The sequence below is a fragment of the Pelobates fuscus genome, chromosome 1 (assembly GCF_036172605.1).
Source record: "Pelobates fuscus isolate aPelFus1 chromosome 1, aPelFus1.pri, whole genome shotgun sequence".
Taxonomy (NCBI): Eukaryota; Metazoa; Chordata; class Amphibia; order Anura; family Pelobatidae; genus Pelobates; species Pelobates fuscus.
In genome coordinates, this window is record NC_086317.1 from 96,697,393 (window position 1) to 96,711,047 (window position 13,655).

At 37.5% G+C, this 13,655-nt stretch overlaps 1 protein-coding gene across 4 annotated transcripts in view; it reads left to right on the forward strand.

The window, feature by feature from the left end:
- The window catches only part of WWC3 (WWC family member 3), a 188,799-nt gene extending 180,037 nt beyond the window's left edge, over nt 1-8,762 (forward strand). For 2 of the 4 annotated variants that reach the window (XM_063450084.1, XM_063450086.1), the window contains exons 15-23: nt 1,033-1,225; nt 2,725-2,892; nt 3,123-3,274; nt 3,396-3,558; nt 4,110-4,274; nt 5,508-5,600; nt 5,976-6,203; nt 6,852-6,979; nt 7,992-8,762. In XM_063450084.1, coding sequence (XP_063306154.1) covers nt 1,033-1,225; nt 2,725-2,892; nt 3,123-3,274; nt 3,396-3,558; nt 4,110-4,274; nt 5,508-5,600; nt 5,976-6,203; nt 6,852-6,979; nt 7,992-8,058 — 1,357 coding nt within the window. In that variant the 3' untranslated portion in view covers nt 8,059-8,762. Of the gene's footprint in view, nt 1-1,032; nt 1,226-2,724; nt 2,893-3,122; nt 3,275-3,395; nt 3,559-4,109; nt 4,275-5,507; nt 5,601-5,972; nt 6,204-6,851; nt 6,980-7,991 lie in introns of all 4 variants that reach the window. The other 2 variants (XM_063450083.1, XM_063450085.1) reach the window with 1 other exon arrangement.
- Nucleotides 8,763-13,655: the final 4,893 nt, after the last annotated feature.

Consider the following 13,655-nt stretch of genomic DNA (forward strand, 5'->3'; position numbering starts at 1 on the left):
AACTCAATGAGGGGTATCTATAAATAATGGTGCAATCTCTAACATTAAACATGATTTTGCTTTGTGCCTGTAGTTTATATATGAAACTGTCAAAGTATTTCCATTTTTATTCTCTCCTTTGAGACTTCTTATTCTTAAAATTGTGATGTGTTCAACATTCCTTACAGTGTAAATGATGCCAAATACAGGATGGCAGTGAACTTTAGTAGCATAAAGTGACATGAAAATTGTCATATATCCGCAACTGCTTTTATACATAAAATAATAATCTGACTATTTTTACATTTTTAGTTTTTTGTTAAGTAGTAAAGAAAACAAATCAAAAGCTGTAAGCTCGTTTGAGCAGGGTCCTCAACTACATATTGTTCCTGTTACACTTTGTTATTCTCTCATTTGGTAAATTCCCCTTTTATTGTAAAGCGCTGTGGAATAAGCTGGTGCTATATAAATACCAATAATAAAAAAATAAAAATACAGGTCTTTAGGGGTATGGAATTAAATGATATAGTATAGTTTTAGAACTCTTAGCCAACTCCTCCCCCCATGAAAAATTCCCCCAAACCATGACATGGCAGCATGGAATTTAAAATTTAGGCAAGTGGACTTTGAAAAATTCCCCAGCTCGGTTCTTTTGGCCTCAAGTCAATACGCTTGAATGTGAGTATTCTGAACATTATGCTTTGTCCTTACATTGTGATCTTTATGTGCTTATATGTTGTGAGAAACCCACCCTGATTAAAGGTCCTAATAGCAGGACTGCACAGCCAAACACAGGTATTGTGCTGTTATAGCTCTCTTTCCTGTGTGTACGCCATTTTGGCTTTCAAAACAAATACTTTTAGTTGTTTTTCTGTATGTACATTTATTCCTACACCTTATTCTCTGTGTATAAGTCTACAAAATGTTCAAGATGTGGCAATATCTCTAGACTGCAATCTTTAGGGGAGAACTCAGAGCTTGATTGTAGGAATTGTTTGACATTTACATTATTAGAATGTGCTACTCATGCCATGTTTTCTTGCTTTGTTTTAGCCATATCAGAGTGTACTTACTTTCCCAAGATTCCAGCACGCCAAGCACTTACTGTTCAAAAGCTCTGGAGTTCCAAATGCCGCTCATGTTCAATGAAATATTCCAAATCCCGATGCACTTGAGTGTTCTAAAGCGGAGCTCCTTGCAGCTGTACATATGCTCTGTGTGTCCAAAACTGCAGGAAGAACTGCTGGTAGGTCAATTTACTTTACATAGCATTTAGCACAATCATTGTCAATGCACATCTAAGCAGAGACGTACTGTATACCGAACTCACCAAATAACCAAGGTGCTCTGAAGCCAGGGCTGGCCAGCCCTCCCTTCCTAGATATGCAGAATAAATAACCATCCAGGCACTCCAGGATAACATAAATATCAGCTTTACTGAGGCAAAAGCAGCAACGTTTCGACCCTACCGGGTCTTTATCAAGCAATGCACATCTAAGCACACAGAGAACATTATGAAAACCGTAGAGAAAATATACTCTATTTAAAATATATACAATAATTATTATATTATAGCACCACTTTCATTGACACAATATGCATGTACATAAAGAGGTTATTCGCTAAACAGTTAATTGAGCGGCATTGAAAACCTAGAGGGTTATTCACTAAGGTGAGAAATTTAAAGTGAGTCAGCTCTGCTTTCAGTTCGGCCACTCTGGCCTTAAATTTGAAATTCACTTTGAATTCTCACTTTCGTAAATAACTCTGCGTAATGTTTTAGTTATTTAAGAATTGAGTTGGCAACCAAAATAGCAAAACTAAATCCTAATTCTACATCTTAAACTATGCTTGGGATGTGAGCTAGTTTTGCATTACATTTACATGTCAGTTGTCAACTCCCTCTTTAGTGAAACGATTGCTAAAATTAGAGGGAGAATATTGCCAACTTGGCTATTTTTGACTAGAATTTAAGATATCATAATGGGACTTTCCACACCTGCAAATGGCTGCCCGTACCTGTATGTTATACATTTACATCATCATATTAAAAGTGGATCTATCACTAGGTTAGTAAGACGTATTGCACTTGCAATACCTGCAGCACCTTCTACTGCAAACTGTGTTGTATCCTATATACCTAATTTGACATAGTCTTCCTGTGGACAGTTCATCTAACATTTGCTGAGCTTCTCACAGATCTGAGAACATACTCTGCTCTGGTTGACATCAGTGGTTACTCAATGTTGCATTTTCACAGCTGATGTTTTTATCTACAGCCAAGAGATAACTAATAGTTATCAGTGTCTATTTTTTTATTGTTAATACCAAATGATACTTTAAAGGCATTCTAGACTGTTCTGGCACACCCAAAGCATAAAATGCCAATTCATTTAACCCTCATGGCTCTATGTGTGCTCTATGTTGTGAGGGCACATGTGCTTGTGCCCCACTTTTCGACTCACCGGGGCCATTGATGGACCATTTGCATTGCCCTTGGCACAAAGTGCTGCAGTGCTAATCATTTTATAGTTCCTCCCCTATACACCTTACCCCATTACTCACTTTATTAGTGTTTACTGGGGTGAAGAAATTATGGATTGTCTTTAGAGAAGTCAAAATCTTCACTGTGCTTGAGCCAGCTCAGTTCTAAGTAACTCCTCCTTCAGAATACTCATAAATTCATACTTTCCCCACATTTGTGTCCTGAATACACAGTAACCTGTAACCATTTTCTCTGCACAGGGTATTGCTCAGATTAATTTGATGGATTATGAAGATTCCAAAGAATTGCATCTTCAGTGGTATCCCATCCAGATTTACAGCAGTGTGGAACCACAAAGAACCACAGATGCCGAGGACATCAGAAAGGGCTGCGTACAATCTTCTGAAAACACTGCAGAAACTAAAACGGTGAGCTCCACATCATTACTTAACACAAACTGTACATTTTTCTCTCTTCAGATCACCGTTAAGAATGGCCGGGGACTTATTTTTATTGTGTGTAGATTCTCCTCTTGTTCCTACTGTAGGTTTAAAGTATAGCGAGATGTTTGCGTTCTCATTGTGAATAGTCTAGTTAAACCTATATCACTTAATGCCTGCACCTAAACAGTTTTAATGATCACTTGGTGTCTCTTTAGGATGCAGTGTCTGCTTTACTGGCTCGGACAACAGCTCAGCTGGAAGCGGTAGAGCGTGAACTAGCAGTGGAGCGGGTGAAGCTGGAATACACTGAAGAAGAGATATTGGAGATGGAGCGAAAGGAGGACCAAGGCGAAGTTGTGTCTGAGAGGTATGGTTACTTGGTTTTACTTAGATCCATGCTACCTGCTGACTGCGCTGTTCAACGGTAAAGTGTTACCCAAGGCTCTTAAGAAACTCACTGTGTTTTATACATTTTGTTTATATAACAGGAGCTGGCAAGCAGAATCCGTTGACAGTGGTTGTCATAGCAACTGTACCCAGATAATCCCCCATTATTCAGAAACATGTTATGGTGAAGGCATCCATGGGCCTATATGCGCAGGGCAGGCAAACCTGTATGGATCTTTAAACAATCAAAATGAGCCCATTAAGGTATGTAAGACGATGTGTGCAAACAGTGCTAAGAAAACGACAAAACTCAGTAAGGTCTTAGAATCTTTTCAGTTACGCAGGTATCGCAATTCCTGTTCAGGCAGTTGCACATCATGCATTAGTTTGTCTGGCATAGCTGGAGAAAGGTTTACTGGGTCACCAAGGAATGGTTTAGCAAAGAGAGCAGAGCTTGTAGATTGAGCAACGCTCCTATAAACTCGGTGTACACAATATATCATTTAGATATTAATAGTTAGTCAAAAGTAACCATAGATTTTTTTCAGCCAGTTGCACATGTTGATTTTTTTTTTTTTTAGTGGCTTACGATCACATATTTATTTTTGATGCATTAAATAATATATGTTAAAAAACAGAGTTGGATTGAGGATCCTTTATGAATTTGACACGTTTTGTCATATTCAATCTTGAACATATTAAATATCCTTTCAGAATGTGATAAATAGTGATACAAAGTTATACCAAAACTTGTAGTTCTCCTTGTTAGTAAAATATCTTAACGTGGATACTGTTTTCTTCTCTATAATCTATAGGTAGATAAAGAGACCAACACAGAGGATGTCTTCCCAGATGAGGTTACTATTCTTCAGAAAGAGAGAACCTGCCGCCGGTCTCGTGGGTCTCCTTTTGTTCGCAGTAGTACAATCGTTCGTTCCCAGACATTTTCCCCTGGTGCAAGGAGTCAGTATGTGTGCAGAGTGAGTATAAATATTAGAGAAATTATAAAAATACATTAATTGCTTTTTGAGATGTTTGTTAAATACTTGCCTCCTCTCCAGCACTGACACTCCCCATCATGATGGGTTTCTTGGTGTTAAACTAATAACTTGGAAAACAGTCATGCTAGTTTTGACCCTGCTTCGGAATGCTTCCAAATCAGAAAACACCTTCCCTATGACACTGGTGCACTGGCTTCATTGATAAAGTAACAACCAGTAAAAAAAATTGTTGACGAATCACCCTGGAAATTTAGTTTCCTAAATACTTAACCCCTTCAATACCAAAATAGAGTACAGTATAAATGTTTTTATTAGCATGTATTTTTTTTTAATGAAATCTAGTTCATAAAGCCTTACACTCCCTCATTAATACTCTAGTTATGATTACCAGCCTGTAAAAGAGCACATGTTCCTGCAAAAAGCCAATACTTACTTATATAAGCAATGTAAAGTGGCTGAAGATGTACGCTCACCTCCTGCATTCAAACAGTACAGGAAATTTCACTGGGTAATAGAATTCATACAGTCAGGGAGGGGGAAGGAATGAATGGACTCAACCATTTCACTCTACCTTTACATTAGCATTCCCCAGATTAATAAAGTTGCTTTAACAGTTTTAATTACCTTTATGTTAAAAATATATTATTTAAATGTATTTACTGTATGTAGGGATTATGCTCAAATGTAGACCATTTTTACATTTTTAGAAAGCTACACTGCTAGTAATGCCATCTGGGCCCTTATAAATACATATAAGCAGCATATTGAACCATTTTTACTTAAATATATTTGTTGTCATACATACTGTATGTGAGAAAATTGCATTTTTTTCTTTAATACTCATTTCAGACCATGTGTGAAATATTGCAAGATAAAAAACCCTGTATACAGTCTAAGCTTTTCATTTCACAAATATTTTTATAAATAAGAGAAAAATAAAAATAAATACATGTACATTTACATAGATTTATATTTGGGTTTATCTACAAATCAATGTATAGACCAAATTGTTGTGTGTGGTTTTATGCTAGCTATGCATCCCTTTGCTTCAAATAAATGTTTTGCTAATATTTATTTTAATCAAAAAGTGCATGTTAGTGAATAACACTTAAAAACTACAATACTGTCTTGATGCCTCGATTTTAAAAATAAATTGTGTTTACCTTTGCCTAAAATATTATTTATTATACATATCTGTATCTTTCTGTCCAGTTATATCGAAGTGACAGTGACAGCTCAACATTGCCAAGAAAATCACCTTTCATTCGAAATACACTGGAAAGGCGAACACTGCGCTATAAGCAGGTATGGGGATGTCTCCATTACTGATACAACATTAAGTCTACAAATAAAATAATATAAATAAATAACAATATAGCTATATGTATAGTTATATGGAACCTGGACTCTGCACTTTGTGTACCCTAACATTACCTATTTGCCTTTGTACTGGGACTATGGCTAAACTTCTATAAAGTGAATAACCCCAGCTTTATTTTAAGCAGATCAATTTGTTGTCCAAGTATATAGAAGACTGTTCTACCAGTGACTGGTCAGTCTACTGCTCACAATTGTAACTGTTATCGGCCGTTGTCAGATGTTCTAGAAGCATATTGTGGAAAAATAAATCCGGCAACGGTGTTCGTGTAGTATTTTACAGAATTATACACTTTTCAGCAGTCTTGCCAGCCTTCCATGGCAGAAATCATGGCCCGGACATCCCTTGACCTGGAGCTGGATCTCCAGGCTTCCAGAACTAGGCAGCAGCAGTTGAACGAGGAGATTCATACTCTCAGAGAGCTTAAGCAACGTCTCGAAGAGATACAGCTTCGCGGGCAGAGCGATTTACCACAATGGGTGCTGCGTGATGATCGATTCCGCAATTTGCTAATCGAAGCAGAAAGACAGGTATTTACATCCTTTCCTGGCTGGGGTCACACAAACATCAAGTGGGAAAGTAGATATAGGAGAGAGGAAGTAAGCTATAGAAAGTGGGTAGTGATAATGGCATGTGGAGACAAAGCATTGAGAGGTGGTGATTCAGTGAAAGATGGGGTCGGACAAGACAAATCCTATAAGAGTAGTAATGAAGATAAACAAGTGACACTAAAAAAAAAAAAAAAAATCAAATGCGTGCCCATAAACCTGTCTACAATTGTTTTTATTTCTGAAGGCCAGCTAAACTCCATACAGAGTGTTTAATTACTGTGCTTTTCTGAAAAACGTTTCTCTAATCAAAAAACAATGCACAGTGGACCGTTAACTAGTGTAAATCAGGAAAAGCTATGAAAAAGCACATACATTTTTCGCTAAAATGAGAATTGTCAGTAATGCAAAGTGAATTTCAAATCAAAAAAGCTGAACTGGAATGATACGTGACTAGGAGAATATTTCCAGTTTCTCTGGTTTAGCCTTAAATTGAAAATTTACCTTGAATTCTTGACAATTCTAATTTAGTGAGTAACTCTAACATTGTTTGGTTCCATATTCCATTGCCTACTCATCATTTCACATATTTTAGCACTTCCCTTATTCATCAATGTCCCTTATTTGTAGACAAGACAAACCAAACTCGAACAGCGTCAAGAGCAAGCAGCAGAGAAGATGCTAAAGAAAGCGTCTAAAGAGGTATTCCAGCTGCGTGGGCAAAACCAGAAGGAGCCGCTCCAAGTGCAGACCTTCAGGTAAAGCACAATAGGGTTGTTAATTCACTAAGTGGGTTTCTAAGGAGTTGCCAATTGAGTTCTTTAAAGAAGCATAGTTTGGAAAAAAATAGTATACTTTTCTGTTTAACTTATATAAATGGGCTTGTATTTTAGTTGTTTTTAGTAGAGTGTACAGGTAGGTTGCAATAGGTGTGCGCTTAACTTAACCTTGGCAACTCAGATATTTAAAACATTTATTTACAAACTGGTATGTTCTTTTAACCTGATTGCGTATCAGGTTAAACTGAAAATTCCTGCTATGTCACCAGAAAGTAGCCTTTTCTAACCGCCTTCGACAGGAGTACCGTACCGTAAAGGATTCCTTAATTGCACCATGAAGGCTTCACAAAAAAAGCACCATAATAAAAAAGCACAATTTATGCCCCAAACAACTTATGCGCAATAGATTGAGCATAATATTTCATCTATACATTGTGCTAGCAGTTTTGCTAGCAAATGTCTAGACTAGGAGAAACGCCTGTTTAAAAATAGATTTTTCTCCCAGCTGTCAGCATTGACTGACAAGGGAGAGCAGAAAAGTCCTTACACAGGAGCTCCCTCTACTCTCCTCTTATTGCAACCACAGAGCATGCACTGTGGTTGCTATGGAAACTCCTTGGGTAGTATAGGCACAGAATCAGATGACATCACTCCGTTCCAATGCTGGTAAAGAATCTAGCATGCCGATGTCACTGATGAGATTTGCCATGCATCCCAAGCAGGGCAAATGAAAGTAGAACAGAGGCGAAACGTAGGACGGTCAAGAGGTGGGTGTTACACAAAGAATAACACCCATGAATCAACGCTGGAACAAAGGAAAAGTGAGTAAATATTTATATTTTACATCAAATACACCATGTATCTTATTACTGGGGTAATGTGTAAGTGATATTGCAACCCATTCCCAATATATAAGACAAAATAGCCAACTCATCCATGACCTTCCTTTTCCCCATTAACTGCTAATCCTTTCTTCTGTCCTTACTTACAGGGAGAAGATTGCATTTTTTACCAGACCAAGAATTAACATACCTCCTCTGCCAGCTGATGATGTATGATGTGTTTCCTTCTAAACAGGAAGTATCGATCTGTTTGTTTGTATCTCCATGAAGTTATTAGGCTAGTTAAGTTTGCCATATTAAATGTTTAAAAGACTATTCAGATTTTGTAAAAAAAAAAAAAAAGAAAAAAACTAACAAAAAAAACCCCAACCAAAGCGTATATACATATATAAATATCTATAATTATATATTTTATAATATGACTGCAGCAAGGCTTGGTTTTTCCTTGCTGTGACACTGATATCTCCAGACAACTTATTTTATACCGTAGATCAGACTACCCCATTCAAGGATGTGTACAGTTTTAATGCTGTTCTATGTGTCTTAATAAAGGCTGGAACTCAGAAGAAAAGCAAGTTCAGGGAAATTCACTGTATTGTAATTTATTTATAGTGCCTTGTTTTCCTTGAGGGAAAATACCTGCTTTAAAGATGTTTTAGACTGAATTTATGCTTCCCAGTGTTTGTCATACAGTTGAATTGAACTAGTGAGCTGTTTTTTTTTCTGGTACCTGAAATGAAAAATACTACTTGTAAACTGTCGATTTGTAGTAGCTTTCTGCTTCCTTTTCTGTATTACGTATCTCATATTCTTTTGTTTTTTTTTTTTTTTTGCACCACCTCTTTCTATACTGAACTATTATCACCAGAAGGTTTTTAATACTGATTAAAAATGGCATTTGCTTTTTTCAGAGATTACAAGTGTTTTGTGGTTTGTTTGTTTTTTGTGGAATACATTTGCATTAGGTTATAAATAAATATCAACCAATGTAAAGTGCATATCATGTGCAAGTTGCCTCTAATGAACCCCACCTAAGTGCAAATCCACCGAATACAATGTCTTAGACGCACAGTGGAAGTGCTAAGTGCACAATTGTGTAATGGTCATATTTCAGATACAAAATAACATATCCATTTTAAATTGCAAAAGGGGATTTATACCGATCCTTTTGATCTAATAACAATTGTACATTTACCCAAAGCATATAGAAGAAAAAATATTTAGAATGGGAAATTATAGTGTAGTAAATGTAATGACAATGTGCAATGAAAAAGCCACACATAAACACAAAGCACAACAAAAATTGTATAAACAGCGTCTTAAAATGGCTCTTACTTTCCGGATCCATGTGTCTTGTGAGATGATAGCCATCCCATATGTGGATGCCTACTCTTCCAATAGAGAGAGCCCGGTAAAATACGAGAGTATAATATGTGGTGAAAAATATGATGATTTAGTTTTTTGGGTCATTTTGTTATAAGACCTTTTAGCAACTAAATAAGATGGACGACTAGCCCTACTGATACAGTTTGATGATGTCACATACAGAGTTATTTGCTAAAAGGTAAGGTAAATTTCAAGCAAATCTCTATTCCTGACACTATAGAGCCCTCTGGTCGTCTCCCAGGCAGCTAAAGGGTTAAAAAAAAAAAAAAAAAAACCTTTAGTCACTTACCCAATTCCAGTGCCCATGAACCTTGACGCTGCGTCAGCGCTCTGCCTCCTCTAACATAGTCAGCTGGGGAAGGGGGAGCTGATGTGCATACTTTCCTATGGAGATTTCAGTTACACTGGATATCCTCATGCAGAGCATCATTTAGGCGATCAAAAGTCCATTAGCAACCAGGAATTAGCTGGCTGAGATTATTCTGGTTCGGCTATTTTGACCTTGAATTTGCAATTCACCTTGAATTCTCTCTTTTGTGAATAACACGGACCGTTTCATGTGCACTGACCCTTGTGTTTCTGATAGCTACTTGTAAAAGCTGGGAGGTATTTTGAATGAACAGATAAGTCCTACAACTTTACACACTTGAAATACACATATTAAACACAGATTGGCATTACTGGCCCTTTCATTTTGCTGCTACCTTGTCAACCTTTGTAGAAAATACACTTCTTCCGATGAATTATGTATTCAAGAAAAAGTAAATTACATTTACAGAGTTTAATCAATTTGTATTTATGTACAGTTTGAATGGAAACAAGATTTCTATACCTTCTCTAACACCATATACCACTGTGTGTATATTAACACAATACAGCATACTATACAAAGAATTATATGGTTTTTATAAAACCAAAACACAAAATAAAACAGTACATATAAGTCAAGCAACTCACAAACTACATCCTTATCTGCACCTAAGAAGATCCATTGGGGTAAGAATGATTTGAATGGTGAACATTATACAGCTTACAGATATTTTGGAAATGTTATGTCAAGATTGTTGAGTTATTGTTTTTTTGTTTTTATTAATATATATTTCGGTTTCTGTGAACATTGATATACAGACACTTTTATCATTTGTTTGCAGTTCTTTTATGAATAAAGTAACTGTTTTTATCTAATAAATGCCTCTACACCAATTACCATTTTAGTAAATGGTGAACTGATGAAAAATTAAGGTTTACCTAGGAAAAGTATTGCGTACTGACACATTTCTGGCTATTAAGCTAAACAGATGCTTTTATGATGTGTATGTGTAGCAGTATATTGCTGCCACCTAGTGGTCATTTTGCATTCACATTATGAAGACTATATTTTACATTTTCTCACCTTAACTACTTCATTTCACTGATTCACAGAAGTGGTTATAATTCCAAGACCCTGGATATAAAGCCTTTTAAAATAAAAAAAAACAATGTCTCTTTGTGCAACTTGGGTGACTGGTGCTTACCTCTGCCCTTTTTCAGTGCAAACAAACAACAAAAAACAAGCCACTCTGTTGGAAATTATGCCCCATCAATTTAAGTCCATGAAGTCACCTGCCCCTGCTTGACTATAACTATCATTACACGGAGATTATTGCTAATGCTGGTGGGAGTTACATGTGTCATTACATGGTGGGGCAACCACTTGTTAAACTTCTGATGTGGAATATAATTCCAATCAACGTCATCCAGTGGTTGGCTGAACTCTATGTATTTTAGTGACTTTTTTTTTTTCACCACCATTAGTAACATTTCAGCTCAGCCCATGGTCTCATGAAGCAATTCTTAAAATTATGACTTGTGGATACTACTCGTACACGTGTACACTAATTCATTTGTTGTGTTTTACAGCTTGTCTGTCTTGGATTTTGAATTGTACTGTGTGGGGAATAGGCTGTTTAACCAGATAGTTTGCTTGTGGCAGGGCAGTGCTCATTATTTCATTCAATACACCTCTAACATGATCAGTTGGATCTGAAAGCGTTATCAATGCCTTATTTTCATGATTTCATTTTGCAATTAATCCAGTCTAAAATAATAGATTTGAATGGCTAAAAACAGTACAGACTGCGTTTATGGGATGGAACCCCTAAATGTGTACTCCCAAATTATCTGGAAGAAGTATCTGCAGAAGTAATAAAAAAAAAAAAAATGGCTATTTCGTATAAAGGTAGGTAAAATTGAAACATAAATGGATGGACAAGCAGACAAATAACTTCCTTAGAACAATACTGTACAAAGATAAGTCAGGGACATTCAATGGTTTAGAAAAAGCAAATCATCTGGAGATTTGGTAACCATACATACAGTTTCAACAACACTATATGTGGGCTACATAGGAGAGGTGTTGGCAGGTTCCACTACTGCTCAACCTGTATAAGGAAAAGACCGGACATCAGCTTAAAGGAACACTCCAGGCACCCAGACCACTTCTGCCCATTGGAGTGGTCTGGGTGCCAACTCCCACTACCCTTAACCCTGCAAAGGAGGAGACTATATTTAAAAGAAGAAAAACTACCACAACAAAAGGACATCATCTTAAATAAGAGGGGCAAAGGTTTAAAAATAATATCCGGAAGTATTACTTTACTGAGAGGGTAGTGGATGCATGGAATAGCCATCCAGCTGAAGTGGTAGAGGTTAACACAGTAAAGGAGTTTAAGCATGCGTGGGAAAGGCATAAGGCTATCCTAACTATAAGATAAGGCCAGGGACTAATGAAAGTATTTAGAAAATTGGGCAGACTAGATAGGCCGAATGGTTCTTATCTGCAGTCACATTCTATGTCTATCTATGTCAGCTGGAAATATTGCAGTTTTCATAAACTGCAATAATTATATTACAGGCTTAACTCCTCCTCTAGTGGCTGTCTACCAGACAGCCTCTAGAGGGCACTTCCTGGTTCCTAGCACAGGTTTTCTGTGCTAGAGCGTCGCTGGACGTCCTCACACTGTGTGAGGACCTCCAGCATTGCTCAATTCCCCATAGGAAAGCATTGAAAGAATTTTCAATAGTTTCCTATGGAGAGGTCTAATGCGCGCGCCGCATTAGGTCTCCCCCGCTGGCGGCTGCACATGCGCGATTGGTCTCCCCCGCCGGATGACGTCGGGGGAGGAGTGTGGGCGGAACCGAAACCACCGCCGAGGGACATCGGCGGGGGTCTCAGGTAAATCACTGAAGGGGTTTTGACCCATTCAGCAACTGGGGATGGGTGGTGGGAGGGAGAGGGGACTTGAAGTGCCAGGAAAAGAATAAACAGTTTGTTGCGCTTTGCAACTTCGCAAAAAACTAGGAAAAAAAATCCTTCTAGACCCCAGAATGGTAGAGGTATCTCTCCTTGCATCAAGAAGCTGTTACTCCTCATATACAAAATTATATCCCTACATTATACCATTTAAGGTGTAAGTTGTTCGTGCATTCTTTACCGCAAACTGCATCACTTTGCATTTATCTACATTTAATTTAATCTGCCATTTGAGTGCCCAGTCCTTAAATCTATCTAAATCCCTCTACCGCAAAATATTATCCTGATCACATTGTATCACCATACCTAGTTTCTGTGTCCTCTAATACGACTACTGACACATTACTTCTAATGCCAATTTCAAGATGATTTATAAATCTACTGAATATCAGCATTTCAAGAACAGAACACTGAGGGACACTATTTCCATCCATCTTGAAAATTTACCATTAATAACTCTCTGTACTCTATCTTTAAGCCAATGTTGTACTCAAGGACAGGAATTTTCATCTAGATCAATTACGATCCATTTGCAGCCGATGCCCCCCCACACTACAGACCCATTCCCCAATACAGTCATCCACCAACATCAGCCCTTATCCCCCACTATATTTCCCAACCCCCCGCCCTCCCCCAATTACAGCTCATACCCTTCATTACAGCCCTTGGTGCCCCAACTAAAGCCCTTAGTCCCCTACTACAACCCACTACCAGTGCCCTTTCAAGATTAGGTTCTGGATTCGCCCCTGGTGTGCAGATAAAAAGCTATGAAGAAAAAAGTTGGAGTTTGTAAAAAAAAGTTGCATCAAAGCCCTTTGTATTTAGAAAACTAGTTTTACTGGCACAGTGTATCGCCACCTGCTCAACCCAGGTCAATCTCCTCTCTGTTCCCGAAAACTGTACTTTCTGTGTTGAAAGACAAGTTTAAAAAAAAAAAAAAAGGTAGTTGAGAGAGTAACCTAGTCCTGCCCTATAGTGATATAGTGGTGTATCTTATGAGAACATGATGTTGGCTCTGCCCACAGCTGTGAAGTGAGTTTTGCTTTACGATTTTGGTGAATGTTTCATCATGGGAAAAATGGATGCAGTTGATAAAAACCTAACTTTATTTTTTCTTTTTATATGCAATTCATTC